Source organism: Monopterus albus, unplaced genomic scaffold (assembly GCF_001952655.1).
Source record: "Monopterus albus unplaced genomic scaffold, M_albus_1.0 scaffold58.1, whole genome shotgun sequence".
In the NCBI taxonomy this organism is placed as follows: domain Eukaryota; kingdom Metazoa; phylum Chordata; class Actinopteri; order Synbranchiformes; family Synbranchidae; genus Monopterus; species Monopterus albus.
The window spans coordinates 2,213,709-2,228,891 of NW_018127938.1; the positions used below are offsets into that span (position 1 = coordinate 2,213,709).

A 15,183-nucleotide genomic window follows, 5' to 3' on the forward strand; every position below is an offset into this window, starting at 1 on the left:
AGCTTGACTTCCCTTGTGCCGTTATTGAGCTATGGAACTGTTGTTGCCATTTACCTATGTGGTCCCCAAACCTGAAAAGACTGAAATTATTCTAACATGTCATCCTGTGAATTTAATATTGAAATACCTGAAGTTAGGAAGAACCTGTAAGACTGCTTACATGTAACATTAGGTTATTATATGCCTGCAGAAAGAAAATACAGTGCAGCATTCTAGAAGTATACTTACCTGTTTTCACCCTGCTACCTGCCACCCCCGCTAAGGGTTTACTTACCTGCTCTTCACCCTGTAACAGTGTAAAAGAGATACATTCATTTTCTTCCTGCAACCCCGCAGATAGATAAACAGCTAATGTGCAAACAGCATTAAGAGTACACTTATTTCTGGATTACCTGTTTCTTTTGCTGTCTTTTCAGAATGTTTTGTAATCAGGGGTTCTACTCACCTGTGGGATTCTATGAAAAAACAGGTGGTCAGTGACAAAATTTACACTGAAGCATTGCAGATTCTTATGCTGAATTGTGAAGAGGATCATGAGAGTTTAAGAGGCTGACTCAAAGAAGGGACATCACATGTTTCATAAGTAGCCTTTGGTATCGCATAGCTGTGAAATCAACCAACCAAAGGCTAAGAAAACAGGACTATTCCAACTGCTATTACAAGTTACAGTATGTGAACATCTTAAGAGCAAGTTATGTTTTTGTGGACATCCCGCTGCCCCACACACCTGGTACATATTACTGTACATCTACTCTGCACATGTGTTTGTGGGATCTGTGAGTGTGTGGGAGAGAAAGGAGAAGATGGACAGATGGAGGAACTGAGTGAGGGCTGCAGTTTAGTTTTACTGAACTTCCATATGCATTTCCTTGAGAGGGTCCACTGACAATGTCACAAACCATATGCGTTGCCTGGTGTGTGCCTGTGCCTTCACTAGAAAGACCTTAAGTAATGATCTAACAAAGGGACAGATAAAGCACCACAGTTGACGAAGACAGTGCTCACCTTAATCAACTGTCTTATTTCTTTCATCAACATCTGTCTTTTCCTATTGTATTTGTTCTGTAAAAACACTCCATTCACTCGAGGAGCAACAACAAAAAAATATTGCAACCCACATAACGTTAAGTTCAAACATCGTTTGAACATGATTTTGGGAAAAGTAACAGCCCTACTGTGTAATTTTGAGCTAATGATAGCAGTAAATGTCAGGAGATCACCAAAGCTAATACAATTCTCCCTGAGGGGTACACGTATTTGCCTACAATATTTCATGGCAATCCACCCAACAGCTAGGTATAAGGGAAAATCTGTAGAATTCACATCCTCTGGGAGCCATTAATATCTGTAGAAAATGTCATGGCAGCTCATCCAATGGTGGAGAAAAATAATTCAGTCTGGACCAAAATAGTAGTCCGACTGACGCTGCCACAGAGCCGCAAACGTGAACAGAACATTTCAAATAATATCTGACCGTCCCCTCTGATGTTTACTGTAACCTGTCATGAGGATCTGTGAGTTACCTTCTTAAAGTTAATATCCTACCAGAACAAATGCAAATGGAAACAGAAGCATGCACAGTTTTTGCTTTCCTATGAAACAATAATGAAATGGACTGTGCAGATTGTAGCATATAAGGCTCTCATAATTAACAAAAGAGAGTGAGTCCTAAATATCTCCCACATATCCCATTAACAAATATACACACCTAACAAATATACTCACCTAGGGAGCAAAAAGCAGTGTTGAACTTCCTCCGCTGTACAATTCATTATTTTGATTAATCTTGGCAATTATGGGATATGTGCTTTTCTGTTCTAATTTATTTTTGTTGGCCTGCCGTGGTGACTTTTACAAATAGGGTTGTATCCAGTTTCAAACAAACCGTAAAATGATAAGAATTAATAACTTTGTAATTCAAACAAGCACAAAAAACACTGTGCATGTCTGTGCAGTATCAGGCTGCCTAAATGCCATCAGCCCCCACTGGCCAGTTTCTGACTACTGTTGGACCTCAGTGACAGCATAATGTCACGGTGGTATTCACACACGCACAACAGCAAGACACAAAGCCAGAGTGATAAAGTTCAGACTTTTAATCAAGAAAAACATGTTTCACTCTCATACTTTGTGCATCATTGTTGAACTCTATCAGGAATAGAAACAAGGAAAGAGAAAAAAGGAAGCAAAACAACAACAGAAAGAACAGAGATAAGTTTGGGTAAGGGGTCAAAGGAGCCATGTGTGTTTGTGTTCTTTGTTTCAGATGATGGTGGGGGGTTAAATATAGCTGAAAGCTGATGTCTGATATTTCACTCAGTGCGGTATCCCCTGCAAAGGTCTGCTGGTGAGAGATATGGGGAGAGCATGCTCTTGGCTGTTGTTGACATTAACCCCTGCTAACCCCATTACACACACTTAAGCTCTCACTCTGCCTGTTTCTACCTTTTTCTGCATCCAACGTCTGTCTCTGTCTTACCCACCCACTGTCTATGTCTCTATGGGACAAGCGGTCTAAAACACCCACAGAAATGTCCAGAAAGCTGTAACAAGCTGGAACTGCTGCAGAGTGAGCGGACAGACAGACAGCTAAAAATACTCAGCACGGAAACTCCTCTTGAATTGAACAATAAATTAGCACACACACACACACACAGAAGTGCCCTGGCAGGCGGTGTAAAGTGAATAAACGGACTAATTTTTGCTCCACGGAGGAAGGATAATGGGGACATACTGCAGGAGAGGCTGTTATTTTAAGTGAAAACACAACCTTTGCCATTACAGGAGCTGTGCAGTGGGTTTAAAGATTCCATAGAGAAGAGAAGGGCGAGAAAGACTGTCACTCTGTCTCTTTGCCTCTCGAGGTGAAGGCAAAGAGACGTTATATTTCATAGCTGTTGCATCAATTCTGTTGTGGTCTATGATCCTCACTGTGTATTTTCACAGTTCTAGTATAGTCATTTACTACAGGGCAAAAAAAAAGTGTCCAGATGTTTGTTCAGAGGCAGATTTGATCCATCATACCACTGACAGACAGATGGTAAACAGGACAATCCAGAAAAACTGTTTGGTTTTTTTTGTTGGTTTTTTGTTGATGGCTACATACAGTTTCATATACTTTGTCCACTGCTGTTAGGTGTTAAATAGAAATATTTGAGGTGTTCCATTATAGCAATCAGACACACTTATTTCCATGGTCCTGGCATAAGCTGAAATGTGATGCTTTATATATATTTTATATATTTTGGGGCCATTATATTATGCTCACATACCTGTGTTCTATCTAATGCTAGACCCCCTTTTTACACACTCAACTCAGTTACAAAACCCATGTTACACATGTCCAAAAAGCTAGATCTGATTCAACTTTTCTGCAGCGTGGCATCACCCGGCAAGGTGTGTTCATACAAGCGTGCATTCCTGGAGCATTACTTTGTAACATCAATGCCGTATTTCTGCTGTTCACATAAAGATAATCAAGACTAAAGATAAAACAGCTACAGCTGTGACAACTTTCCAGAGTTGTAAAACCTGGTCTCTTAAGTATTACAAACCACTGTCCTGTATCAGCCGCACAATGCTGCATCATTTTAGGCAAACCAAACCCCCCACCTCAGTACACTTGCCCCATTCAAATGAAAGAAGAGGGCCACACTTTTCGTGCAGGGTGAAGGCCTGTCTGAACACAGTCTCACTCTGTTATTGTTCTGGAGTGTGCTGCAGGAAGAAAAGAGAAAAACTGCCTGCACACTGAACAATTTAACACGTTTTCTCTTTTCTTACAAGGTGTTGTTATTCTCCTGCACCTGTGCCCAATCTGGGTTGGATGTGCACACAACATTTACCTTTTCTTTCTTCTCAGCAATGAGCTTTATCAGGAAGGTGTTACATGCAGAACGTTCACTGTTTGACCCACATTTCCACCCCAGGTAAGCAGCAGGACATAAAGCCAAATGTGTTGGACCACACTGCACACAGGCAGCAGTGTGGGGCGGCTCATCATGTGATGCATGTCACATGACTCCCGTAATTGAGAATGTCTGATGCAAATGACACTGCCGTTCTCTGCCCTTGGTCTTTTCGTTGCGGAACAAGGCAGGAGGTTGTGGAGGTGAAAAACAAGGAGAAACAGCTCTAAGTGGGTGAAACCTTAGATACTACAGCGACACACTCAAGGGACTTTGCCAAAACGTTCTCTTCTCGTACATTGATTTGCTTAGCTCAACAGCCAATCAGAGTGGTCTCTCTCGCCGACAAGGTCTGCCGCAGATTCAACACGCTGAATCAACTGAAAAGCCACCAACGGGGTCTGACTAGCACCAACGGTGTGGGTGACACCAGGAAGACGAGGGCAACAGAAGCTCATCAATGGTCCAACAGTGGCCGACTGTCAGCTTGGTGTGTCACGGGGCTAAGTCTTCAGAGAATGAATGCAAGTCAGTGCAAAACCCTCCCACATATACTAGTATAGGTGTGTGTGTTTTTACCTGAGCACAGCGTCTGTGGTTTTCACACCAAACCAGAACTTGGTCACTCTGGAAGAGAAAGAGAGGACAAGGTTTAAAACAAACAGAGGGAAATAAATCTTTCATAGGCAAATACCATGTTTGAACCCTTCGGCCTGTGTTCAAGGTAACTTACAGGGAGACAGAAAGCAAAATATTATTAATAAAAGGTCACTGACCAAAATACATAGCAAACCTGACACATGCAGAGAGAAACACACTCACCCTTTCTGTTACTTTCAAAATTATCCTCTGGGTGAAAAATGTCTTAATCCACTGTTTGTGGTTGCTGAACCAGACAGAGACCACGTCACTTGGAGAAATGTACGTTTATGTGCATCTGTGTGTGTACAGGTTCTGCTAAGTGAGTCAAGACCAACATTCAATATGACTGTTATAACCACTATGACAGAGGGAGACGTCATCACATGACCACAGGGACAGAAATATAGATGATTTAAACCAACACCAATCTCTAAAGTCTCCTTAAAACATTATTTATATACATTCATACTTCATTTTTTAATTAATCAGTTAACTTATTTCATGTACAAAATGCCAAAATAATGAAAATGTCCCATCTTCCCAGAGCTTCAGGTAACGTATGCGGTTTACTAATGGTTTAAAGAGCAGGCTGAAGACTATGTCAGCTGTTTTGAATTGGTGAGATAGTCCGTATGGTAACTGCTCCTCTTCCCTCTGAAATACTTTGTCATTATCTGCACAATCATGATGCCATCATCCAACATCAAAACAACTATTAGAATGCTAGTGGGTGTGTATTTGTGTATCTGTCTGTTGTCATGTGTCTGCCCTTAAGGGAGTATATGGGGCTCTAGTGTGTGTGCACATGCGCGCGAGTGGGATAAACCCTCTTAACGACTCATAAAACCCTCTCCTGACTGAGCTGTTTTTAGCGTGAACCAGGCTCATCTGTTTCCACACACACATGCACAAACTTTCCAGAGCTCCTCTTTTAAGAAGCTTTAGTGCTTCTGGTAAGATGGATGTTCAGGGGTTAGAGGTGGGTTTAAAGGTTAGAGATTAGGGGTTAATGGCTGAGATGGTGCAGCTGCTACTTTGCAGTTATGAATGCTTTCTGCAGAGACTGGCCACTGAGCATACAGTATGTGTGAAATGGTTCTCCACAGTTTTATTTGTCTCATTCCTGTCGTACTTTCATCCTGACCATATCCACTGCTACAGCTACTTATTATTGCCTCAGTCATCCAGCTGTTAGCAGCAATAACAAGGTGGTTAGTTTTCAAAGGAGAGACACAAAGAGTACAACCAAAATCGAGATCAAGTTCCAGACATAGGCCAAAACAAATTTGCTCACAGTTGACAACATAAAAATAAACTCTGTCAGTGAAATGATTGTTGGACCTTGCACATGCTAGTGTGCCTTTAAGACTATACAAGTATAGATGGGGTGGACGTCCTTAGTTTAGCAGTAATCTGTGCTAGTTGGTAAAAGGGATCACACTGAGGCTACAGTTAAACCAGGTTAAACCCCTAATGACCTAATGAATAGACAGGTAACCAGTCTGTTGGGAAGAATGAACGGAAAGAACAGATGAGAGGACAAACACAAGAAGAAACACCTTCCTCCTTTGTCCACCCTTTCTCTCTGTGGTACTTGCTGACACCAGGTGCTACTGACTGTATCAAGGTCTGTGGATTCAGGTCTAGTGGACACAACTGCAGGAAGTTCCTGGAGGGGTAGACTGGTAGTTTATACAATTTACAAAAAATTATGTGAGAAGGAACAGAACACACTGATCAACATCAAATAAAAGTATCAGATTTAGCCAGAAAGGCTCATTTTCATCTGTAGTTTCTGGGCAAAGAATGTTTTTGCAGGCATTCCAAAACCTAAAACACTGTATGTATTGCTGGTGACCTAGTTGTGCTATAAATGGCTCACATGTTTGGGGCCAAATAAAACAAAAAAGATAATAAAAACTATAGAGGATTAACTTTTAAATGCCTCTCTGGATATTCTAAAATCTGTCATCATACAATTAAAGACATCCTGCGGCATTTTCTTGTAAACAAAGTTTATTTACATTTAGTGTAAACACTATTGTGTGCAATTGTCTAAAAATGCAATTACTGTATTTTCTTTCACTATAAATAATACAAAAAGTATGATGACCAACTCATAAAAACCCTTCCCCATAACAGTACTAGCAGCCTGTTAAGGTAGCCCCCCTCACCAGGAGGGTGAGGGAGGACTGAGGTTGGGCTCAGGTTTGCAGACCCAGGTGCTAGGGGGAAAAACATGACGGTAGCAGGTAAAGAAAGAGAACACAAAGTATCAAAAGAACATAACATGGGAAAGTACGGTACTTGGATATGTATGATATGTAGTGTAGTGTAGTGTAAATGAGCGTAGCGCGTAGGTTATGTGGTAGAGTCAAGCCAAAACGCACAGTGCCTGTCAGCGTAGCATTCTACCAACATATACAGTCCGCGGTACTATGTTAATGTTCCAGCAAAACTTGAGCGTCTGTCAGCGGTATAAATAAGGAGGAGAAGGCAATCATCGGGATGCACCCCAGCTGTGTGCATCGACAAACCAGTCGCTAATTACTGGAATGCAACACAGCTGAGGTGCAGAGCCCACAGGATAGAGAGAGCAGAGGAGAGAAAGACGAGGAGAGGCCGAGCGGCCCTGACACAGCCCAAAACACCACAGGTTAACTTGTATTTGCACTGACCTAGTGGGGACACAGTGAAGCTATTTCCAAGCTTACATTCTCCTTCAATACTGGTTTGTTCTTTTTGACTGCTTTTTTGACTGTGACCTCTGGTACAATGTACCAACAAACAACATGGATAGGTTCCATTAAGCTTTGGGCATAACACTGTTTTTTGTGGTTTTGTTGTCTTGTGTTGTTTTAAAGGATGCATTTTAGCTAAATTAGGTCATTTTCTGAATTCATTACGCTGTTCTAGCTCAGTGATAGGACACCAAATGGTTTTGAATCTGAATCACATTAATTATAATCAAATTTACATTACAGTCCAAATTATTACTCAAACTCTCCAAAGCATCACTTTTCCAATATGCAGTCAAAATATTATGATTTTTTAAAAATTTTGGCAATATTGCTCTGCTCTGCTATGTCCTGCTCCTGAGCAATCAATCACAAAGAGCTGAGCTTTGGTTCTCCAGAAAAAATATTGTTTATTTAACCAGCCACCCTTCTGCTTCTCTTTTTTTAGAATAGAAAACTGATACATAAGAGCTGGAAAAGGATCTGTGTGTACACACAATTCCCTCTTCCTTCTCCTGCAGCTCCTCATCCACATCTGCTTCCTTGAGTCACATTGTCATTTTCATTTGTACTGTCCAGCTCCCTCTTAGTCTCTCCTTATTGCTGTCACCTCCTGTAAAAATAACACAAGACTTGAAAACTGTAGATGCTTCAGTCAAAGAATTGAAAACCGTGTGGAAGCGAGTTAAACATCTCCAGATTTTCACAGAGAAGATATAAAGCGCCTTCCCCCCCTGCTGGCCTCACATCACATTACACATACACACACTCATCCAAAGCTAATTTCATGGGACATATTTGCTGTCAGAGAAAATCAAGACAGTTTAGAAAGGTTTGTGTTACGTATGGTTATTAAATAGTGGTCAAGGTGGGGGTTTTGTAGGGTCCCAGAGTGTGTCCCAGTCTGCTGCACATACTGAAAAGGTCAGGGACAAAAATAGGAGGACTGGAAGAAGAGGAAAAAGTCATCTGTAGGAAACAGAGGAGCTGGGAGGATATTGAAAAGAGCAGAAGAAGATGGACAAAAGAAGGTGAAAGATGAAAATAAATATCTGTTAATAAGAGCAGCAGGAGAGACTGGCACGGAGTGGTGGATACTGGTTGTGAAACAGAACTGTACATTCTGGTGACTGCTGTTCATCTGGCTGGAATTTTGTCTTCTGGGTTATTGTTTTAATGGGAATGTTAAACTGTGTTTTTTCATCCATAGAGAAAGAACATTAAAATTTACAAAGGCATTTATACAGTGGCTTTACACCGACTTAAGAAAAGGTTATGTAATATATTCATTGACAAAGGTCTATGTAAAACCATGTAAAAGCATACAAAACATCTGGCTCCAAAGGCTTTTGTGTATTTTATGGGCAAAAAAAAAATAGTCTCACTGACAAGATACCGACACAAAAAATAGAGAATTTCACTTCATCCAAGCTTATGACCAATGACTAAGACCATAGATGTATAAAAATCCCATTTCATTTTCAACGATGGATTTCTTCATGGTTGGATTTCATACAAACATTACAAACACAGGGTCTTAAAACTTCTTTTAAAGCTTTGAATCCAGGAGAGAAATTTTTCTGAGCCTGAGACACAAGAGACCCGTCAGAAAAAGAACTGACCCATGGAGTAAGAAACACTTGCACTAAAGGACTTCCACATGGCTCTGATGGCTGCCGAGTCCACACTAATCACAGCTAAAGAAAAACAAAAAAAACCCCGATATTACTGGATGCAACAGCAGGAAAGAAGCACTGACACAAAACACACACATAGGCACAAAACCACACACAGAGAAACATGCATGGCCAACATGCACGCACACAGCTGCACACACCCGTCAGTGTTTGAAAGAGAAAGCGATATCAATCACACTTCTGCCAGATGCAGCGATAAAAAGTCAGTGAGTGAGTGAGAGAGCTGGAGTGAGTGTGTGTACATATTTTGTGTGTGCGTTGTGTTTGCAGTGAGGTGCAGTAGAAAGTCTATTTAATACGATGCATTAACTCAGCTAATCACACCCAGATGACCAGAAGCAAACGCAGCTACAGTGTGCACGTTTCGTTTGTGTGAGTGTGTGTGAATGCATCATGGGAAACATCCAACCAACAGATTTTAAACTTCTTCCCGAACAGCCCATGTTGAGGTCTGAACATTCCTGACAGATGCTCCTAATTAGTCTATGTGTGTGTATGTTTTCATACTTGCATGTCAAAGTTAGCGTTTGTGTTACTCCACATCCTGTAAACAACAAAATGGTTGTTATATGGTCCTTGCCTCATCCGACTACTACATCGGCATCTGTCTTTTAATGATGACACTATTAATAAAGACAACTGTCTAAATGTTCAACAAATTCAAGACAATGTTTAACATTTGAGGAAACATGCTGTCTGTATGTTAAGTATGAAGCTACAGAAATCAGCAGAAACTCTAGAAAATTACTTTCCTCAACCAATAATTAATGCATCACACTTCTTTTAAAATTGCAAGTTGTCAGTTTTACTTTTTTTGTACAAATTAAAGAAGATAGTGTGTTAATTAGCGAGCTTTGAAGGTGGTGTTAGATGGACTTTCTTACCTTAGGACAGGACTGTCCCCTGGTTGTAACTTCTTATTTACAGTAGATACAAACATGAGAGCACTACCAAGCTCCTTATCTAGCTCTTGGAAAATAGCAAATACTGTAAGCGTACGTCCTAAAATGTCAAACTTTTTCTTTAAAGCTACAATATGTAACATCTCTCAAATACTTTTGTAGTAGAAATATGCTTCAAAACGTGTCTTAATATGGAGAGGTGCTGTTGAAGGCTCCTGTGAGCCAGACTGTTTGAACAGCACTGGCAGCGGTGCAGATATTAACCCTCTAAAAGGTTCTGAGTGGGACTGACCTCTTTAGTCAATCAGAGACTTTCAATTCTTTTTGCCTGATCAGTACATTTTGTTGCATTCTCATTTAATGAAATTTCATGGCAAATAGAGAAGAGCTGGCCAGAGCGTGGTGGAGTGTAGCAGAATGTAGTGGAGCAGGGAGAGGGAGCGCCGGATGGAGCAGAATAGATTGATTTGGCACTCCATGTTAGCGCTACCTTAAGTTACATACTGTAGATTTAAGTTCAATTATGATGCAACTGAGAAAACCAGCCACCAGTAAGAAAAAAAAAAAAAAAAAAAAAAGAGGATTTAACGGCCCAAGAATAAAAATTCAAATGACAGGGCAGTCACAAAGCAGTGAATCAAGCAAGCCTTTGTCTCCTTCACTCACCCACTCCCCCCGCCTGTCTCTCTGCTTACCTGTCTGCGTGCATATCAGTCTACTTTTTAGCTTGTGTATCACTTTATCTGTCTTTATGTGAGTCTGGCACACCTGTCTGTGCATCTACCTGCCTGCTGACCCTGCTTTCCACCTCCTTGCCCGTCTGTGCATCTACCTTTATCTCCCTGTCTCTGTGCAACCCGACCTGCCCGTTGTCTCTGGTCTTTTTCAGAGCATGACTGGTTGGCTGGCCATCCTCTGGGTTGATTAGAATTACCTACCGCAGAGCAGCTGGGACACACACACACACACACACTAACAGAAACACACAGGCAGCTCATTCAGCCTCACACTGGCCCTCAGCCCTGACTCAAGCCACTGACCATCCGCTCATCAGCACCACAGGCCTGTGAGTCCTCAAGACATGGAGAGCAATCTGATCTATTATGTATGTGCAAAAAGATCCAGCACTGCAGACGACGCTGGAGTTTTTAGGCGTTATTTTTAGGAGTTTACACCAAGGAGGAATTTGGGAAAATGACAACATACCACCATATATATGCTCATGTGTACACACACACACACGCACACACACACACACACAGAGACCTATAATTACTCTATTACACCATACAAGGGAAAGTAGTGGAAAACCCAGAGATGCTGCAGATAGAGAGGTGTAAATAAAAAACTGGTGACTCGCATTCTAGTGGTTACACACTAGCCACACACACACACACACACACACACACACACACACACACACAGAGCCAGAAGCACAGGCTTCACCCACATATAGCCAGAGGAAGCAATATGTGTTTGTGCCTGAGTGTGGTAACAGAGGAGGATGAGTTCAGCTCTATTTGCCATCAGTGATGTTATCGTCAGCTCTATTTGCCATCAGTGATGTTACAGTGACTGGAGCTGTTATCAAAAGGAGGTTTTCATCTCAAACGCGATGTTCTTTAAATAAATGAATGCACTAACGCACAGTCTCTCTCACCCATCAATCACTCTGTGTGCTCTCTACACTGTCCTATAATAGGTTGAGGGAATGATGCTGTTCCCCAGGATGTGGCTGTGAGGAAACTTATTTCCTTGTTTGCTCAACATTTAGAGGCTCTTTTTGCTTTGGCAGAACACACAAAGTTTTCAGTACCTACTTTATATCCTAAAATGGGACTTTGACACACATCCACACCATCTTTTCCTGTTTGCCACTGCCCTGCTAATGAAGACACGGTTGAATTAGAGCTGCAACTAAGGATTATTTTCATCAGTGATTAATCTATACATTTTTCTAAGGAAAAGTCCTGGTGCAGCTTTCCAGAGTCCAAGATGACATCTTCAAATATCCTGTCCAACCAACAGTTACAAACTCAGAAATATTCACTATACAATAGAGATGCACCAATTGCAACTTTCTGGGGCAATTACGATTTTCAATTTGTTTTTCTGATTTTGGCTGATTCAGATTTTCTTTCTCTCTGAGAACTGTAACTGACAGCATACACCGACATTTTTATAACTTTAATGAAAATTGTAATAAAAATAAAACCTATTGAAGTTTTACATTTCTCTCACTCTCTCTTTTGATTTTACAAACCTCTGACTAAAAATTAAGTGCAATATTTGTACTTTGCCAAATATAAACAGGTGCAACAGGTAACAGAAATGGAAGAATGTCTTTTACATCAGTCCTACTGAGCACACAAGTCTTTTTAATGTGCAGGTGTAGTTTGTATTTGCTGTGTTTTACCACAGGTTGAACACACTGTACATAAACATTTCATATGCAGCCAGTAATTCCCTCACTGTGTACCATTTGTCCAAGATTTGGATGTACTGTAGTTTCCCCTTCTCCAAGGTGTTTCTGCAGTATCCTCTGTGCACTGTTTGTACACTAAGCGCTTCCAGTGCACGAGTGAACATGCACCTGGTACAGACAGAACACGAGTCTTGCTAGAGGTACACATGAGATGCTTACACACTGCACACGCTATGCTTTGGTCTGTGCCACTGTGTGCACAACGTGAACTGCTGTGTATCTAAATGTGATTAGCACAAAATCAGAAATCTCAGAGTAATCACCCGGTCACCGGCCATTTCTGATTTCCACAGATCAATCGGTGCGTTGCTACTTTAAAATGACACAAAACAATGACACAGAACAGCTGGAACAGCACAATGCTGGCACTTTTGCTTCACAAATGGCTCAAACAATTAAAACATTATCCAAATTGTTGTTTACATATTTTTTCAAGTGAATGATTGACTAATCATTTCAACTCTAAAACAAGCCAGGATTCGTCTTCTTCACAACAAATTAAAATATAATGTAATGTAAAAATATAATAATTTCCTCAGAGTCACAATTCTGTGTTTAAAGTCTAAACTCTGAGTTTAAAGTTTAGGGAGGGCTTGGTACCGCTAACACGGTGGGGTTTATGACCTATATTGAACATCAGGGGGCGTTGCACTTGTGGTGGCTTCACTTCTGGGAGCTTTCTCATCCTCCAACTTTGTATACATTCTATGGGTTCACCAAATAATTTGCACTAACCAAACTTTTTATATGGATCTTGGGATATGTTTCAGAGTTTGACTGTTTGCAGTTTTGAGTTTACTTATGCCAAGAGTATGACAGAAAGCTCACACAAGAAATTAAAGAGTTATATTAGAATGGAATGTAACTTTTTGTTTACTCCTAAAAATGAAAGCCAAGTAGAAAATTTATGTTTGGCCTGCTTGCTTCCTCTCAGTCGGTTGGTTTTATTTCCATTGCTGCTGATGCTCAAAATCTGACTACTTCACTTCCCTTTATAGTTTAAACCAAATGTTCCCTTTCTCCTACCTCGCTCCCAGAAACCCCTCCTCCTAGATACACCTATCAGTGCTAGGGAGTCACCCAGGGGCTAGTGCCACCCTCATTACCAAATGCACAGGTGGCGGGAGTCTATTCTGGATGGATGAGGACCAGGTCAAACGTTGATTTTATACATGAACATATGCAAAACCACACACACACACACACACACACACCTCAGAGCCAGTGGGATCGAACTCTGTGGTCAGTGACTTTCCCACTCACTACACAGCATGCACATGTTGAAGCCGTTAAGGATAAGTGGCTTTTCAAACCTGGTAACTTAACTAATGTCCCTGTTAATCTCACATTCCTCACTACAAATGTCACAGTACACAGGCCAGTGATTTCAGAGAGATGAGCAATTTTGTCAGTCATTACAAACCAGAAATGTTTTTCAGCCTACGTTTCCCCTGTGAATACTGACATAAGGCAACTGAGCAACAAAACTTCTAATGAAAACCACTTTACAAGCAACGCCCAGTGAGTCTGACTGATCTTCGCCTGATTAAGAATTTAGGCAATATTATGCTTTCCTATTGTGCATAACAACACATTTAGTTGATTTAGCTGACCTAGAAATCACTGCACAACATGGCATTAAGTGGCCATTCTTCAATTCCCTGTATTTAAAACAAACAAGCAAACAGTGACAAGGTTTATTAAAATGTTTTGGATGTAACGTACGTGACTACTGTATATAGGCTACTATACTTCCCCAGCAAGCAACACATTTCTTGACAAAAGCGACAGAACTAAGCACAACTATGAATGATGGAGGTGAAAGTGCATCTGAACAAAACTGGTAGCTTTTTATGTTTTAATGTTGATCTTTAAATAATGTCATTAAATTTTCATCTTAATGATAATACCTGTGGTTATGAGTGCAAATTCAGTCATTTGTGCACACTGATAAATCAGCAAATTAACTGGAATGTCAATAGTTTGTATATAGCATCAAATCCTCAGTCCTGGCTCTTTTTTTATTTCATGACTTCAAGCTAGTTTATGTTGTTTATGGTCGCGGTCACATTTGACCGTAAATTCGCTGAACACTTAAATAAGAAGCAAAAGTACCTGGAGGTGTCTGAAGGCAGCGGTTAGCTGAGTCATGTGCAGAGTGAGACACCTGGACGTGCACCTGGCGCTGTTGATTTTCTCCTGAACGTCATCCTGCACCGGTGAACTCCTGCGGGCACGAGTCACCGCTAACACCGCGCAGAGGAGCACCAAGCAGGGCCGACGAACTGACATGACACCGGCAGGAAATACAAGCAAAAGAGATATATGGACAAAGAAGTGACTGAACTCGGTACTTTCTTCCTCGCGTCCGGTGCGTCAGCGTCCGCTCTCGCGACCCTTGGAGTTCAGAATGAAAACATCCAGCGGCGCTCGCCGCCCTAACCCTCCTCGCGGACACTCCCACCACTGGTGCAAGTGCAGCCACGCGGAGTTACTTCGCTCTTCGTCCGTATCGTCCTAGTCACCGCCATCCTTACAGTCTCTGCAATTTTCATCATATTCCACCAGTTAGTCTACATGATTAACATTATGCACAAGTTGTTCACCATCACTATCCTACATGTCAGCATGTAGGATGGCATATCTCACCAACCACCATCATTATTTTTTACCTGTATTTATTCACAGGAAGGCATTGTTCACAATCACACCTGGAAGCAGCCTAGTACAACCACATACTGACCTATGGCCACTTAGCAGCTTCACTGGACCAATTTGTGGTTAAGGGCACCACACTGGAGTCACTGGAGG

The 15,183-nt window shown here is 41.3% G+C and overlaps 1 protein-coding gene across 3 annotated transcripts in view; it reads right to left on the reverse strand.

The window, feature by feature from the left end:
- The window catches only part of anos1b (anosmin 1b), a 38,277-nt gene extending 23,151 nt beyond the window's left edge, over window positions 1–15,126 (reverse strand). For all 3 annotated transcript variants that reach the window (XM_020602783.1, XM_020602782.1, XM_020602781.1), the window contains exons 1-3: window positions 15,045–15,126; window positions 14,488–14,914; window positions 4,488–4,535 (exon numbers count right to left, since the gene is read on the reverse strand). In XM_020602783.1, the coding sequence (XP_020458439.1) occupies window positions 4,488–4,535; window positions 14,488–14,664 (225 nt within the window). In that variant the 5' untranslated portion in view covers window positions 14,665–14,914; window positions 15,045–15,126. The remainder of the gene's footprint in view (window positions 1–4,487; window positions 4,536–14,487; window positions 14,915–15,044) is intronic.
- Between the last annotated feature and the right edge of the window lie 57 nt (window positions 15,127–15,183).